This window comes from Dryobates pubescens, chromosome 11 (genome assembly GCF_014839835.1).
Source record: "Dryobates pubescens isolate bDryPub1 chromosome 11, bDryPub1.pri, whole genome shotgun sequence".
NCBI classification, from domain to species: Eukaryota; Metazoa; Chordata; class Aves; order Piciformes; family Picidae; genus Dryobates; species Dryobates pubescens.
In genome coordinates, this window is record NC_071622.1 from 12407986 (window position 1) to 12426035 (window position 18050).

The following is an 18050-nucleotide window of genomic DNA, read 5'->3' on the forward strand; positions in this document are numbered from 1 at the left end:
GAGGTGGGGGGCATTAGAAAACAGGTTAAAAATGCTGATGGCTGCTTGTGCAGTGATTTAAGCAGGCTGTTTCTTTTGGTTTTTGCAGTAGTATTATTGACTCCACGGAGTACAGCCAGCCTCCAGGCTTCAGTGGCAGCTCTCAGGTAAGGTAATACCTGTGTCTGTGCACAGCAGGGATGGGACAGTCATGGTGGAGTTTGGGCAGAGAGTAGACAACTCTATCCATCTCCAGATCAACTAGAGTCTTGGAATGCTTTTAACTGGTTTTATAGGCAAAGAGAAGCCATTGCTACAGCTGAGGAATGACTGTGCCTGATTGTGAGTGCCCATCCTGACACCATCAGAAAAATTTGGTGTAATATATTAAACATCTGACTTGATTCCCTAAGCTGGCTCTTCCAGGGAAGAAAGGATGCTTTTTACTCTTCATCTCTACTCCCAAGTGGGCAGCCTTTAGGAAGGGGGGTAAATCCCTGACCCTTTGCATTGCCTTAAATAACTTTGGATTAGGCTTGGCTCTCAAAACAAGAAACATTCCTCCTCCAAACATACAGTCATCTTGTAGTTTGTCCTTGTTTAGGGCCTAACGAACAGAGAGAGTAAAAAGTTGCATATACAACAAAGCTGTTTGGCAAGCAGTCTCCATACTATGTAATGTACAGGGCCTTCTGAATGCCAAGCAGCACTGACAGACTTTAACCTCACAACTGTTCAGCTGGGCTGGGAAGATGGCACTGATATCTAGCTCAGTTCCCAAAATGTTAAACAGCTTTGATGTAACCAGGCAGACTGTTAATTGCCTTTGGTGCTCTCTGCTGGAGTCTCCATGGCCAACAGCAGTATCAAGCTGGTAAATTAATACATAAAAGTGCTGCTGTTGGTCCTTACTTGATGGAGGGTATCTGACATGAAGAAAAGCCCACCTGAATTTTGGGCTAATGCAGCTGTGTAATTTGTAACAAGAAAAATCTATCTATTAGTCTGTGGGAGAAGTGGTGCTTCTTGCTGTTGTAGTCTTGAAGTTTGATTGAACAAGGAACTGCAGCGAAGTGTGAGTGGAGATTTCATGTTCAGGGCTCTGCCATGGTGCACTGTATTTGTTCTGACACCCCTTGTTTCCACCCTTTTCTTCCTATTTCAAAGACAAAACTGACAGCACAGCTGTACTGTTGCTAAGTGCACAAAACAAGCAACCTAGACTTTCTAGTCATTCTGTATGACAGCCTTATTGGTGTGAGAATAGGGCTTTTTTTTGCCTTCAAATTACACATTTTGTCCTCAGGAGTCCAAGATCTGTACTCCCTAGTACAACTTTTCAAATTAAACTTTAAAGAACAGGGGTTGAAAGAGATCTGTTGAAGTTAAACATTTCAGTTGGAGGTAGTCAAATTTCAGCAAGATTTTAGCATAAAATACAGCTTGAAGAATACAAATTCTCATGTGCTTTTTTTGCCTGCTTGTGAGTTATGGCAAAACAAAGTCATAGACTGGGCACTGCTAGCAGTCAGAATTTGTGCTGGGATGGACAGCACACCTTACTTTCTCAGAGCAAGTACTTTGTGCATTGTTCTTGAAGATGTTCTTAGGGAAGAATTTAAATACCACAAGGCTACAGGACAGGTAGGTGTGTGTGGTTTCTTGTCAGAAAAAGAGCTTCAGAAGTAAATAGTTCACATAGGAATTCTGCAGGTACAATTTGGTGGCATATGTTTTCTGCTGGAAATAGATAGCTGTGTGTAGCTGTGAAACTTTGCCACAGTAGTTAGAGGACTCCATAGAGCACCTGCTGGAGTTCAGGCAGTAAAAACACTCCTGATAACAGCAATCTAACAAATGTCCTCATCTGGGGCGACCACAGTAGTTGTAGCAGTTGAGAAAACATATCCAAGTAATTTCTATTCCTTTCCCATAGTTTCTTTTGGTTGCTTTTTCCCCCTCCTCTCCTATTTTCTAGCCTTGCTTAATGAGCAGCCAGGGAGCAGCAGACTTCATACAAAATGAAAATATTTTGGTAAAATGTGAACCATTCAAAATTTTTAGCTGGGGGAGGATCTGATGGTACAGGCTAATGCAGACTGATCCCCAGCACTGCTGGGTTGCCGTGTGCCAACCTCAGACCTGGAGCGGGGAGACCTTGCTTTGGAGAGCCAGAAGGTAGTTGCACAGCAGGCAAATATTTGCCATGATTGATTCCATTTTGATGTGTAGTGGGCTCATCTGTAAGATCATTGCTGGACATGGGTTATATTGCAGAGGAACTGCTCCCAAAAGCCTGTATTGATAGGCTATGAGGCAATAGTTTGAAATTAGGGAAGAGCAGATTTAGATTGGACGATAGGAACAAGTTCTGCAGCATGAGGGGAACACAAATAGGTTGCTCGGGGATGTGGTTGAGGCCCCATCCCTGGTGGTATTCAAGGTCAGGCTCGACAATGGTCTGAACAATCTGATCTAGTGGGGGATGTCCCTGCTCGCTGCAGGGCGAGGCTGGATTAGATGACCTTTGGAGGTCCTTTCCACCCCAGACCATTCTGTGATTCCATGAATAGGCAGGATTTGAATGGGCTGAAGACTTAGTCTGTTCTTTTTGGGGTGCTTGGTAGCTGTTACCAGGGCAGCCCATTCTCCTGCATGGATTGAGGAAGGGTGGCATTTGCTAGTGCCCACTGAGTGGCCTTGTACATGGTCAGGGATGTTGTTCATTAGAGACCTGGGTGCTTCTCAAATCGCTCACTGTTTCCCCATTAGCTTGGAGTTCATGGCAAGTGAGACTTAAGTATAAACTAAAGCAAGACGCTTTTCCTGCTTCTTGTGTAGTAGAGAGATTTGTTCCCTTTCCTCACCAGTGATTAAAATGAGAAGTACTGCAGTTTTGGGTTTGTTTCTGGAGAGCTTGCTGAGTTTCAATGCTTTGCTTCTACCTCTCTCTATTACTCGCTTGGATAGGTTGGGAAATGACTTTAATGATGAGTTTTGTGGACTCCTTTTCAATTAACCTTTGAACTTCATGGTGTCTTCAGCTTCTCTCCTTATTTGCTTAGCTATATGAAGAGTTACTGAGTTGCTTCAAAAGAAATAGTTTAGTAACTAACTCTTAAGCAAACACCTTTTTTTTTAATGAGCTGTCTGCCAGGCATCTAGGAAGTGTTTGTTGTACAGTCTGTTTGGTTTGTGAAGCTGGAAGCCCAGGATCTTTGGGCTCTGCCATCTATCTGTAGATACAAGAAGTGACTTCCCAAGGGTTGCTGATGTCTGTCCTGCATGAGAGGTTGAAATCAATACATTTCTAAAGACTCAGGGAAAAACTATCTAAACGCAGCTTTTCTTGTTTGTCAGGTTAGAGGGTACAACATAGGACCCTGAGAATAACTGTTGGCAGTGGCAAGGTCTTCATTTATTGTCATTTTGCACTTCTAGCCCTGTTCATAATTTGGTAAGATTTACTGAATTGAAACCCAGGCCTGGCTTTACCTTGCTGAAGTGCTTTCTGCTCTCCTTTCAGACCAAAAAGCAGCCATGGTATAATAGCACGCTAGCCTCACGACGCAAGCGACTCACAGCTCACTTTGAGGACCTGGAGCAGTGCTATTTTTCCACCAGGATGACACGTGTCTCAGGTGAGTTCCTCTTGTGTGGTGTTCAGCTTCTGACATCAGTTACCTCTCAAAATCCTCAGAAAATACTTGCTCTTGAGAGAGCTGCTTTTACTTCTTCCTTGCATGAGAATGCTGCTACATACTTGTGTGTTACTCAGCTCATCCTGTTTTGCTTTTCTTGACCAGCCTTTGAAGTTGCTAAATTTAGCTAACTTAATCCTGTTGCTTTGGAGGGGCACATGCATAGCTTTGCAATCCTGCACTGTGAAGGGCATAACCCATGATAAATAACTTCATTGGTGCTCCTTTTGAAGATGCAAACATTTGAAATCAGTGGTTGGGTTGTCTTTATGGTAGAGATGTGGTATAAACACACTAGTTTAACTACTTGCAAGAGGAAGTTGTCATCATTGCCTTGCAGGAACCTTTTGTACTGTATGTGCTTGACTGTGTGATCTTTCCCACTAATATCTCAGTGGTTGAAGTCACCCATGAGCACCAGGGCACTTGATCTTGAGGCTACTTCTAGCAGCCTGTAGAAGGCCTTGTCAGTAGCTTCTTCCTGGTTTGGTGGTCTGTAGTAAACACCCACAACCATATCATCCATGTTTGCATGTCCCTTTGCTCTTACCCGTAAGCTTTCAACACTTTTATCATCTCCCCCTGCGTTAAGCTCAACAGATTCCAGTTGCTTATGCACATGGAGAGCAACTCCACCACCTTGCCTTGTCAGTCTGTACTTTTCAGGAAGGACATAGTTGTCCATAACCACATTCCACTCATGGGAGCTGTCCCACCATGGTTCTGTAACTGCAACAAGATCATAACCCTGTACTGTACCCAGATTTCTAGTTCATCCTGCTTATTTCCTTCATTTCACTTCAGAGACTTAGCAGAGGAGTATCTGTCACCATTGTGGGTGTTGCATAATCCACTATCCCCTACAACCCCTGGGATAACAGTGGAGCTGGTACCCTGCCTCACAGTTGTCCCAGAAATGTCTTCAGTGAGGCTTGTTTTTCCCTCTTCCCCCTTCAGAATTTAAGACCCAATAGAATAGCATTAACCAGGTTGGAAGAGACCTTTAAGATCATCAAGTCCAACCTATCATGCAACACTATCTAATCAACTGAACCATGGCAACAAGCACCCCATCCAGTCTCTTCCTAAACAACACCAGTGATGGTGACTCCACCACCTCCCTGGGCAGCCCATTCCAATGGCCAATCACTCTTTCAGCCCTGCCAGTTCTTGTCCCAGGATTCTTTTTCCTCTTAGACAAGCAGTTTTTTTCTGTAGTCAGCAGGCCTGGAATCTTGTTGAGTAGCCCATGATCAAAGAATCCTGCTGTTGACACCAGTCCCACAGCCAAGCATTAATCTGCTGGATTTTCATGTTTATTCCATCCTTAGGCATAGTTAGTGGGGGGACATTACAGTTGAATTTACTGCAGAGGTATAAACATAAATTGATAAATTCTCCTGCATTTAGTGTGCAGTAGGACACTTGGAGGTTATGCTTTCTGTTGTGTAGATTGAGCCTTGGTTAACAAATGGCTTGGAATATAAAAGCTGAGTGTGCAGCAGCATTGTTGTCCCATGGGGCACACCTTAGGTTTAAGGCTTGTTTTGGAGAATTAGAAGCTGTTTTCACAATTGCCTAGATTGCCTCATTCATAATTGAGTAACAGCGTGACAGCAGCTAAAGTAGTTGTTACTGTGTAGATGGATGGTTCTTAATTACATGACAAGATTCCCTTAAGAAACCAATGGGTCAAGTGAATAAGTTTTGAGGGCAAGGAGGGTTTACTCTGCAGCCCCTCTGGGGAAGAAGCCAGCTCTGGGAAAAAAGTTCCAGGCAAACGGCTGTAGCAGGAAAGAAATTTGCAGCAGCAAGCGGTGAGCTGTAGCTCATACAAAGGGAGGCAGCAAAGAGCACGGAGCAGCCCAGCCCTCAGGGGATGGGAGAAACCTCCTAGGGACAAGAGAACCAAGCAGATGTTGCTGCAGCAGGATATCTTCATAGAGTTGTAGAATGCTTTGGCTTGGAAGGGATCTTCTAGAGGTTATCTAGTCCAACTCCTCTGCAGTCAGCAGGGACATCTACAACTAGAGCAGGCTGCTCAGGGCGTGATCCCATCTGGCCTTGAATGTTTCCGGAGATGGGACATGCACAACTTCTCAGGGCAACCTGTTATAATGTCTGTTTGCTCTCACAGTAAATTTCTTCCCAGTGTCTGATCTAAATCTTTCCTCTTTCAGTTTAAAACCATTGCCTCTCATCCTGTACTGCACTCTCTGATACAGTGTATCAGCTTTCTGATCAGCCCCTTTAAGTACTGAAAGACCACTATGAGGCCTCCTCAAAGCCTTGTCTAGCCTGAATCTGCTCTGCTCTAGTTTCAAACCATTGCCCCTTGTCTGATTGCTGCCTGCTCTTGGAAAAAGTCTCCCCCCAGCTTTCTTGTAGGTCCCCTTCAGGTACTGGAAGGTTGTTATAAGGTCTCCCTGGAGCCTTCTCTTTCCCAGGCTGAACAACCCCAACTCTAAGCCTGTCCTCACAGCAGATGTGCTCTAGCCATCTCATCATCTTAGATGCACTCCTCGGGACCTGCTTCAACAGTTTGTCCTTCTTGTGTTGAAGGCCCCAGAGCTGGCCACAGTATTGAGATATATCTACATGTCCTACCTCTGTCAGGGTAGTGACTGAATTGGCTGTCATCATGCATACCACAATAATTTTCACAAAGAAGGCAGGTCACTGAGAGGGTGCTTCAGTAGCTGAAAGATGAAAGCAGTTGTTTGTATGTGGCCAGTTTCCTGGGAAGTGCTAGCAAGTGCACTGCAGAATACAGGACTTCACAGATCACACTGGGATGTTATCATGCAGTGCTTTCTTGGTGATGCATAACTGTTTATGTAAAAATAATGCTTATTAGCCAAGGATAACAAATGAGGCTCTTCCCAGCATTCCCTTGTAGAAGACATCTTTCTTCATAATTGGAACTATAAATATGAATGTAGTGAAACCGCCTTTTGTATTCATGTCAGCTGCACCAAGAGCAGAGAAGAGGAGAAAACTCTGGGGAGACCTTATAGTGGCCTTCCAGTTTCTGAAGGGGGCCTACAAGAAAGCTGGGGAGGGACTTTTTGCCAGGGATTGTAGCAGTAGGACAAGGGGGAATTGATTAAAGCTGGAGGAGGGGAGATTTAGACTGGAGATGAGGAAGAAATTCTTTACAGTGAGGGTGGTGAGACACTGGAACAGGTTTCCCAGGAAGCTTGTGAATGCCCCCTCCTTGGAGGTGTTTGAGGCTAGGTTGGATGAGGCCTTGAGCAACCTGGTCCTGTGAAAGGTGATCCTGCCCATGGCAGGGAGGTTAGAACACCATGATCATTAAGGTCCCTTCTAACCCAAACCATTCTATGATTCTCTGATTTGCAAGTGCAGATTCTTCCCTAAATAACAGAGAACCTCTTAGACTTGATTAAATTTTCTTCTCTTAACTCATTCCTGTTTTCTGACACATTTTAAATAGGATTTACTGTGGATTTAAAGCTTTCTGGAGGAAGTTCTTAGGAGTGCTCTAGGAGGGAGTAGAGATATAACTGTAATTATGAACTGGCCTTGCACTTCGACAGGGAAAATGTCTTGAGAAATAACGTTCAGTTTTCCAGGCACAGATAGAGAATAAATTATAGGAGGATTTTGTGCTTGATCTCTAAATGAAGGAAATGGAAGGGAGGCAGCTGATTGTGCCCATCTGAGTGTCAAAGAAGGAAACTGCTTTTGAAAAACACTTGCTGATGTTGTGCTGCCTCTCAAGCTGTTTCCCATAGTGGTTGGGTGCTGGTGGTTTTAATCTGGAGCAGCACTTTGTTCATGTTGCCCCTTTTGATCCACCTGACATGGGTAATGTATATGCTAGTACCCTTAACAGGGCTAATTACTAGCCTTCTCTGTTCCTCTATTGCCATGAACATTACAGATCATAGAAGGGGCACTTCAAAATGCCTTACAAGTGTAGAGCAAGATAATTCCTGATGGCAAAGAATTACCAGGGTGCAGAAAGTGATAATTCTCTCAGTTTTGCCAAAAGAAATCACAGCTGTGTTTTGCTTTTGCAGATCACCCTCTTCCTTTTTTTTCACCCCACTATTTCCAAAGCTTTCTACTAAGTGGAGTTTTGTCATTTCCATATTCTGCTGATAAGGATAACTAAGGGTTGGAATGTGATCTCAGCATGTGAGCAAGTCATGTGTACGTCTTCTCTGCTGCTGCAGTGGGTGCTGTGGTTTAACAGGAGAGGAGATGTGTGGTAACTGTAAACCAAGGCACTGTCTTAGCTCTGCTGGAGTTGTTGTTACATTGCACAGATGCAAAAAGAGAAAGCAAAGGCAGGAGCTTTGGAGGAAGAAAGGAGAATTGCTGTAAATTCTGGGGGTTATTACAAAGCCTAAAGGTCCTACCTTGTATCTGACTGCAGTTATGATCACAGACTCATACAACACTTTGCATTAGAAGGAGCCTTCAAGATCATCCAGTTCCATCTCCCCTGCTGTGGAGCTGGACAATTCCCACTATGCCCCTGGGCAGCCTGTTCCAGTGTCTCCCCACCCTCTCTGTAAAGAATTTCTTCCTAGTCTTCAGTCTAAATCTGCCTTCCTCAAGCTTCAATCTATTCCCTCTTGTTCTGTCCCAGCAAGCCCTTATAAAAGGTCCCTTTCCAGCTTTCTTGTAGCCTCCCTTCTGGTACTGGGAGGGCACTCTAGGGTCTCCCTAGAGTCATCTATTCTCTGGGCTGAACAGACTCAAATTAGCCTATCCCCATAGGGGAGATGCTCCAGCCCTCTGATCATCTTTGTGGCCCTAATACCTGATGGTATTGGGTACCCTGACTTTCCCTATTTAGGAAATAATAAATTGTAAAATGGTTTAAGTAAAATTCATACCAAGGGAAGCTGAGACAGCTAAGGAAATGGAGAATGACTTTCAACTATCTACACTGTGTTTAGTTTTTTTTACCTTTTGTAGTAAACTCTTCCATTTCCCACAGAATATTTATCATCGTTATTCAAGCTGCCTCAATTTCACCTTGTTGTCTGAAGGTCATAGTTTTCACAAGACTTACAGTTCAGGAAGCCCTCTGGTTTTATGCCTGCCTTCATTCTCCAGCCTTGAAACTTCTCTGTTGCTTTTGGAGGAGCATTACAGATATTTATGTATATGTGTATTAATATTTTTTTTTACTAGAAGTATTTGGACACCAAATCCAGGCATATTGTAACAGAAATAAAAGGAATGGCACATTCTTTCACCTCCATAGAGAATTTAGAGGAGTTCTTCACAGTGAATTTTGATATACTTAAAGGTTTCTTGTTAATAATCTGTATGGCCTATGGGCTTACTAGGAAAGCTGCATTTGTGATCTTTAGGCAGATTCCCAGCACAGCAGGTTCACCCAGCATTGCAGTGCAAAGACTTAATTTGTGCTCTGAGAAATCATACAAATCGTATTGCCTTCAGGAAATGCCAGAGAGGAGAGGGGATTTGGTTTTGACCAAGAATCCTTCCCATACAACAAATAGGGGTAGTGTCGTGTGAAGACATACATCTCGGGGTTGTGTTTAGGTTGGTTGTGTGTTTGCTGTCAAGTTTATCTTTTTCCTCTGTTTCTGTCCTCCTCAATGCTGCTGCCTCTCCCTAGATGACAGCAGAACCACAAGCCAGCTGGATGAGTTTCAGGAGTGTCTATCCAAGTTCACGCGCTACAATTCTGTCCGACCTCTGGCAACGCTTTCTTATGCTAGTGACCTCTACAATGGCTCCAGCATAGTATCCAGGTAAGACCTAGCATGGCTCTGCCAGAGCATCTCATGCTGATAGGGGCTGCTGAGGCTGAGTTAATAACCCACATTAAACAAGTCTGTACATATATAACACTTTGCAGTTGCTTCCCAAAAGTAGTTTTGCCAGTGTTATCACTGACCTACACAGGCACTCAAGTACAACAGTAGTACCTTTTTCTACCTGTTGGTCTTCATCAAGACCCTAATGCAGAACCTTTAAGGTGAGTATCTGGAGCTGTTGCAATCAAACACAAAGCCTGTTGTAGGCTCAGCCCTCCTCCTGTGGCTGGGTAAGTGGTGCAGTTCTAGCATTTGAAGAGACATCCATCTTGCTTGGTGCTGGTAATTTGAAGTAATTTGGTAATTTGCTGGTGGTTTCAAATATTGTTGGTAGATCTGGTTCTGGTGGCAAATGTTAACCAGCCAAGTTGTTTTTTAATGGGACTGTCAAAACTCTTTAGTGCTGCCAACAGAGCTTCCAACACTCAACACAAGTGAGGGGGGTAGTTGTGGTCATGCCTACTCAACAGCTCCATTCTTGCCAAAAACTCTGTATCTTCTGCCAGGAGGGGTAGTCATGTCCTGTGTATTGCTGCAGAAGCTCATCTGAGCCTCCCATGGAGTGGTTTGGACATTTACTGGTGAAATGCTGTTGACTGTCTTTCCACAGAGTTATTTTTTTCTCCTTTAATTCCATGATCCATCATCCTTGAAGATCAGGCTTAAGTGAGCACATGAGATGGGGGGAGAGGCTGGGACCTGGCAACAGCCCTAACCTTAAACTGTTTTTAGCAGCTGTGAAAGCATACCCTGGGGGATTTCATTAGTCTGTGGTATCTTGTTTGGAGCTGAGTGCTGTGGAAAAAATGAAGCACATTAAGTGGGAAATCTTTTCTGTATGACACGTATGCAGGACCCATATAGCTTCTTACAGGCTTGATTCACAAATTTAAATATGTTCTCAGGAAATTTTTGAGGGAGAGAAGTTGTATCATAGACTCATGGTTTGGGTTGCAAGGGACCTTAAAGATCATCTAGCTCAAATCCCCCTGCCGTGTCAGGGACACCTTCCACTGGCCCAGATTGCTCAAAGCCTCATCCAGCCTGGTCTTGAACACCTGCAGGGGGAGGGGACATCTACAACCTCCCTGGCAACCTGTTCCAGTGTCTCACCACCCTCACTGTAAAGAATTTCTTTCTAGTCTCCAGTGTAAATCTGCTTTCCTCAAGTTTCAATCCACTCCTCCTTGTGCTCGCTTCGGCAGCACATGTACTAAAATTGGAACGATAGATTAGCATGGCCCCTGCGCGAGGATGACACGCAAATTCGTGAAGCTGTCCATATACAGGGCAGGCTTAGGCTGGAGGTTAGGAAGAAGTTCTATACAGAGAGAGTGATAGCCCATTGGAATGGGCTGCCCAGGGAGGTGGTGGAGTCACCATCACTGGAGGTGTTCAGGAGGAGACTTGATGGGGTGCTGGGTGCCATGGGTTAGTTGATTAGGTGGGTTGGATTGGTTGATAGGTTGGACGCGATGATCTTGAAGGTCTCTTCCAACCTGGTCTGGTCTATTCTATTCCTACAAGCGTTTGTAAAATGTCCCTCCCCAGCTTTCTTGTAGGCCTCCTTCAGGTATTAGAAGGCTGCTGTGATATCTCCCTGGAGCCTTCTCCAGGTTGGACAGCCCCAGCTCTCACATCCTATCCCCACAAGGGAGCAGATCTCTGTTCTTCTCTACGTTGGGGAGCAGGAGTTCCAAAGTGACCATACCTGCAGTCTTGAAAGAAACATTAGAATGAGATGAAGAAATGAGCTTAGGTTTTCTGAGTCTGATCTAATGCCTCCTGAAGAGGCCACTCAGGCAGTGTCAGAAGAACTTGAATGCTTGTTGAAAAACCCCCAAAAATTTGCACTGGGTGAAGAAATGGAAGCATGTGTGACATAGAGCATGTCTTTCAGTTTTTTTATTCTTAGTGGCATTGATCCCTTAAATACTTCAGTATGTAGCAGGAATGTCTAATGTCCAACACAGCCCCAGAGGTCAGAACACAATAATCACTGATCTGACGTCTATTTAACCTGTGCTGATTGGGTTCACACAAGCTGCAATGAAATGCAGATGGGAATCTCACTGCAACATAGACAAACTTTCTCAGCTACCAACTTCAGCATGGATTGGATTCTGCTTCTTTGCCCTTGCTTCTCCTTGACATTCTGCAAGAGCAGCATTTTTGTGGCATTTGGGTAGAAAATGCTGGAAGGGCAGTAAATCTCCTTCCTGTTTTATAGGCATTTTAATCCTTGGGTGAAATATATTTGAGAAGTACGTGTGTTACTGCTGTGAAAATGTGGTTCCTCCCTCTATAACCAGTGCTAGAATTGGTGGTTAAATCCACCTAACAGCAAAATAACTTGGCTTCCAATTCAATGTTCTCCCCTTCTCCTGCTTTTAAATCTTTGGGGGGTTAGTATGTGGGCTGAGTAAGACTGCTCACAGCTGTGTGTGTCCTTAAGTGCTCTGGTAGTACAGGGCTGCTGAATGTGCTGTTGCTGTAATTCTTGTTAGCTTCTGGCTATCCAAATGGTTCCTTTTTAAACTTTGGATTTGTTAATCCAGAGTTTACCTGTAGTGTGTGTTGGCCAGCACACTTCTGTGTTTGCTCTTGTTCTTCATCCAAAGTAATGGACTCGAGTTCAGAGAGTCTGTGAAGCTAAATGAGGAGTGTCTTGGGGATGGCAACTTAAGATAATAAAAGAGCAGCTTTTAGGTACCTGTGGACAAGCCAAGTAAATTATCAGGGCACTTAAACTTATTGCTTTCACTTTCTTTAGATGCTGTGAACAGTTTTGTTTATTTGGCCCACTGATTTGTAAAGGTGTTCCTGGGCATACTGCAGGAAACACAGACAATGTGACAAAAAGCAAGTCACACTGCTTTGCTCTTGCTGTTGTCACAAAGGCATTTAAATATAAAGCAAATAAGTTGGGAATCCTCCTAATTTAAGTATGTTAGAGGTATTTTAATTATTGTACTTAAAAACTGTACTTAATTTTTTTTTCTTTAAAAAATGTTCAGACTACAAGAGTTCATTTTGTGTAGCTTTAACCCTGCATGAAGTTCGTGCACTGGGCTCTGCTCTCCAAATCTGCAGGCTTCAAGAGGGTTTTATGAGGTATTGGATCTGGAGACATTACAACAGCCTTCCAGTATTTGAAGGGGACTCTTGGAGAGGGACTTTGTACAAAGGCATGGAGTGACAAGACAAGGGGTAATGGCTTCAGACTGGAAGAAGATCAATTTAGATTAGGAAGCAGTTCATCATGAAGGTGGTGAGGCACTGGAACAGGTTGTCCAGAGAAGTTGTGGGGGCTTCAAACCTGGAAGTGTTCAAAGGCAGGTTGGATGGGGTCTTGAGCAACCAGGTCTGGTAGGAGGTGTCCTTGCCCATGGTAGGGTGGTTGGAACTAGATGATCTTCAAGATCCTTTCCAACCCCTATGATGTGCATTGTATATCTGCAAAACCCTGATGTTTACTTAGAAGGGAGATAAAAGTGAGGTTTATGATAACAGGATAAAAAGTGTAATTGAAGACTGTGTATAGGGTGGAAAAAAACTCCTGCTGCGGCTTAGTTTCAGGTTATCTGAGCACCTTGCCACAAGTGTGTTTCAGAACATAGGCATTTTCTGAGAACTCATAAAAGACCATGAACAAAGCTTTTGTATCTTGTGTTTCTGGAAAGGTACCTACAGAGAGTTCTTAGGCTCAGTGAGGGAGAACTTCCTCACCTTGCCTAGAAACATGTTCAGAAGCAAAATTTACAACCCTCAGTCCTTTCTTCCCCTTATTTGTTTCAAGAAAAACAGAGCCCTCAATACAGGGAGGACATAGACCTGATGGAGCAGGTCCAAAGGATGGCCATGACAATGATCAGGGGGCTGAAACATCTCTGCTATGAGGACAGACTGAGGGCGCTGAGGTTGTTCAGCCTGGAGAAGAGAAGTCTCCAGGGAAACTTAATAATGACCTTCCAGCACCTGAGGGGGACCTACAAGGAGGATGGAAAGAAACTTTACAAAGGTCTGTAGTGATAGCACAAGGAGCAATGGTGTCAAACTAGGGAAGTTTAGAGAAGAGTAGATTTGGATGTTAGAAGCAAGCTCTTTACCATGAGGATAGTGGAACACTAAAACAGGTTGCCTAGGGAGGTGATTGAGGTTCTACCCCTGGAGAAATTCAAGGTGAAGCTTGACATGGCTCTGAACAACCTGATCTAGTGGAGGATGTCCCTGCTGACTGCAGAGGGGGATGGACTAGATGATCTTTAAACATGCCTTCTAATCCAGACCATTTTGTGATTAAAAGAGGAGGGTGTTCAGTGAGAAGATACTCAAGGCTTTGCAACTGCAGGTTGCTCAGTTTTGCTCTATTATTCAGGGGGTTTCAGCATGCTTGCAAAACGAATGTACACGTACCACAGTTTGTGAAATGGTCTTTTCATGTACTCAGTTCTCTTAAGTGCAAAGTATTTACGTGGCTTTTCACAAGTATAGTAAGTTTTGTTCAGATTGGGCCAGGGAATAAATTTTCCATTTATTATGCCCCTAGACAGAGCAGTTGTCAGAGCTTAACTTTTCCTCTCCCCCTCGGCTTGCTGTGGCAGTAAATAGCAAAGGCTTTCTTTTAAAGATGAGTCTGTAAACTGCAGCGTTGGCATTACAATGATTTATGTAGAAAATTGCTTTAGCACTGTCAGAGGCCTTCAGGGAATAATGTGGCAGTCTTCCCTCTTTTTTTTTTTTTAAAAAAAAAAGGGAAAGAAAGTCCAAGAGACTCAAGCAAGATGTGTCTCTGAAATTTAGTTTAGCAGAAAGCTGGTTCTCTGTGCCAGGTGGTTCCCAGGTCTGGTGGAAACCTGAGTATGTCTCTCCCAGGGCACCTGAGGTTGGGGAGGGTCAAATAATTACACTATCACAGTATCACCAAGATTGGAAGAGACCTCAAAGATCTTCAAGTCCAACCTGTCACCACAGACCTCATGACTAAACCATGGCACCAAGTGCCACGTCCAATCCCCTCTTGAACACCTCCAGGGATGGTGACTCCACCACCTCCCTGGGCAGTGCATTCCAATGGCGAACAACTCTCTCAGTGAAGAACTTTCTCCTCACCTCCAGCCTAAACTTCCCCTGGTGCAGCTTGAGACTATCATCCAACACTATCTAATCAACTAAACCATGGCACCAAGCATCCCATGCAGTCTCTTCCTAAACACCTTCATTGATGGTGACTCTGCCACTTCCCTGGGCAGCCCATTCCAATGGGCAATCACTCTTTCTAGGAAGAACTTCCTATCATCCAACTTAAACCTCCCCTGGTGCAGCTTGAGACTGTGTCCTCTTGTTCTGGTGCTGGTTGCTAGAGAGGAGAGACCAACCCCTTCCTGGCTACAACCACCCTTCAGGTAGCTGTAGAGAGCAATGAGGTCTCCCCTGAGCCGCCTCCTATCCAGGCTAAACAATCCCAGCTCCCTCAGCCTCTCCTCATAGAAGCATGATAGAAGCATAGAATTGTTTGGGTTCAAATGGATCTCCAAAGGTCATTTAGTCTAGCCCCTTAGCAGTCAGCAGGGACATCCTTCACTAGATCCGGTTGCTCAGAGCCCTGTTGATGCTGACCTTGATATCTCCAGGGATGGTGCTCCCTGTGCACCCTGGTCCAGTTTTTCACCACCCTCATGGTAAAGAACTTGTTCCTAGCATCCAATTTGAATCTGCATTTCTCTAATTTCAAACCATCCTATCACTACAGGCCTTTGTGAGTAGTCCTTTTGCGGCCCCCTTCAGGTACTGGAAGACCTCTATAAGTCTCCCTGTAATCTTCTCTTCAGGCTAAACAACCCCAGCTCCCTCAGCCTGTCCTCATAGGAGACCAATTTGCTTGGACTTCAAGTTCTTCTGTGTTCCCTTCTCTGAAAGGTCCAGCTTAAAATGACATCTGAAGAGTTTTGAGTAGCAAGACTGTTTATGTGAAGGCATAATGATTTACTTGGTTTGGGGCTGCTGAAACAGATGACTCAGGTCATCTGTTGAATCTTTACATATCATTAGAAAAACAAGCTCTTGTCTTTGGAGACCATTCTCTTTTTTCATTGCCTGCTTATTATTCCATTTATTCCATTGCATCTAAGTAATGACCAAGATGTGGAGAGGTTTCTCTTGGAATTCAAACAGAACAATTACGTTGGTTTCCATCTTGTATTTCTGTTTGTGTTGACCCTTTCAGTAATGTGACCTGAAATCCTTTCTTCAAAGGTGTACTTAAAAGAAAACCCATCCATTAGGGTTTTCCATCTGTTCATGAACCATTCTGTTTTTCACTTCCTTTTTTAAACTTTGGACTGCAATTGTTTGTTCATATAAATGCTCAGATCCAGACTTTATCAGGGTACCTTTTAGTTTTGTGTCCACCATAACAAAAGATCTTTTACCATGCTGGTTTTTCCCCCTCTTGTTTTAATGTCCTGGGCTGGCTAGGATTAGATGAGCCATTTTATTAAGTTTGTGACCAGCAATGTTTCTATCTTGGTAGTAAAGATAAATGGAAGGAATGTAAGTGGGTTTAACCTTCACAGGATTGTTTCAGAATACAGTAGATGAGAAATGAGAGGGGGTTGAATTTTTCTTATAGACCATTGCATCAATCATTTTTAAAATAGACTCCTATTTACAAGTGGCAGTTTGAAAGTGTGGATGGATCTGTCTTATTTGCACTGTTCCCACAACTAGAAGAGATAAAATGCTTGGACAAAGAGGCCTGAACTGCAGAATAGGTGAGGTAACAAAGTATGATACCCTGGACCTACTTGAAGTTTGTACATCTCTGGTGGTTCTCCTACCTTCAGCTAAGGTTTTGGCACATAGACTAGAGGTTATCTGGGGCTGAAATGGGTTTTTGTTTAATTAGAGCTAAGTTCAGAGCTTTTCCCTTACTTTTCGTCTGTTTTTTCTGGAATGCATCTGATAGATTTTGTACTACATCATTGTGGTCTGGATCACTTGAACAGGAGCTGAATAGAATAAACCAGGTTGGAAGAGGCCTTCAAGATCGTGTCCAACCTATCATCCAACACCACCTAATCAACTAAACTATGCAACCAAGCACCCCATCAAGTCTCCTCCTGAACACCTCCAATGATGGTGACTCCACCTCCTCAGACAGCCCATTCCAATGGGCAATCACTCTCTCTGTATAAAACTTCCTCCTAACCTCCAGCCTAAACCTCCTCTGGTGCAACCTGAGACTGTGTCCTTTTGTTCTGGTGCTGGTTGCCTGGGAGAAGAGACCAACCTCTGCCTGTCTACAACCTCCTTCAAGGTAGTTGTAGAGAGCAATAAGGTCACCCCTGAATCTCCTCTTCTCCAGGCTAAGCAACCCCAGCTCCCTCAGTCTCTCCTCATAGGGCTTGTGTTCCAAGCCCCTCACCAACTTCATTGCCCTTCTCTGGACACATTCCAGCAAGTCAACATCCTTCCTAAACTGGGGGTTATGTCACTGTACCCAGCAGAAGGGTTATAGAGATATGAGTTCAGAGCTCTTAATTCATTGTTCAGAGACATTTTCAACTGTAATAATAGCCTTCCAAGTTTCCAGGACAGGTTACTAGTACCAAAAAGGGCTCTGAAACCAAAAAAGAGCATGTCTGCTCCTATCTCCACTCTTGACCTGAAAAGTAAACCTTTTAGTGACTGCAGTGACACTGTAGAGAATAGAATTAAGCAGGTTGGAAGAGACCTTTGAGATCGAGTCCAACCTATCATCCAACACAATCTAATCAACTAAACCATGGCACCAAGCACCCCTTGTTCTTCTGTCAGCAGAAGTTTTCACTTCTAGGGGTAAAACTTAAATAACTTGACGTTTAAAAGTTAATAAATGGAAGTTGCATGGCCACCAGTGGGACCTGATTTTTTTTCCCCTGCCCCCCCCTAGTAATTTCATACTATTTGATAGAGGAAGATCTTTTTCCCATTAAGCAATCTTAGTACTTCAAGCCTGTCTCTATCTGCAGATAATTAGAGGAGGTTTTTTAGTTTAAATTAAACTTTGGATTTTTATAAATGGTCTCTTAAAGTCTCGCACAGACTTGATGACTTTGGGAATTGGCTTTTCAACCAGATGTTTTAAACACAGGTTTCTCTTCATGTTTTGGGTTTCTTTTTCCCTCATATCTTGAAGAAACCTTGCTTGAACTGCATAGTTTCCATTTCTTGGCAAACATCATGTAGTGGACAGTTGCCACAGTGTGGGGCAGTCCAGCACTGGAGCAGGCTGTTCAAAGAGGTGATGTGAATGTAGTTCAGGGGTTGGTCTCTTCTTCCAGGCAACCAGCACCAGAACAAGAGGACACAGTCTCAAGCTGCACCAGGGAAGGTTCAGACTGGATGTTGGGAAGAAATTCTACACAGAGAGAGTGATTGGGCATTGGAATGTGCTGCCTGGGGAGGTGGTGGAGTCACCATCATTGGAGGTGTTCAGGAGGAGACTTGATAGGGTGCTTGGTTAGGTGCTTGGTTAGGTGCTTGATTACGTGGTGTTGGA

At 43.9% G+C, this 18050-nt stretch overlaps 1 protein-coding gene and 1 pseudogene across 2 annotated transcripts in view; both read left to right on the plus strand.

The window, feature by feature from the left end:
* COP1 (COP1 E3 ubiquitin ligase) overlaps window positions 1-18050 on the plus strand; it is a 165704-nt gene that overhangs the window by 35036 nt on the left and 112618 nt on the right. For both annotated transcript variants that reach the window (XM_009904077.2, XM_054165727.1), the window contains exons 9-11: window positions 89-146; window positions 3506-3620; window positions 9307-9442. In XM_009904077.2, the coding sequence (XP_009902379.2) occupies window positions 89-146; window positions 3506-3620; window positions 9307-9442 (309 nt within the window). The remainder of the gene's footprint in view (window positions 1-88; window positions 147-3505; window positions 3621-9306; window positions 9443-18050) is intronic.
* LOC128897582 (U6 spliceosomal RNA) lies at window positions 10698-10797 on the plus strand (annotated as a pseudogene).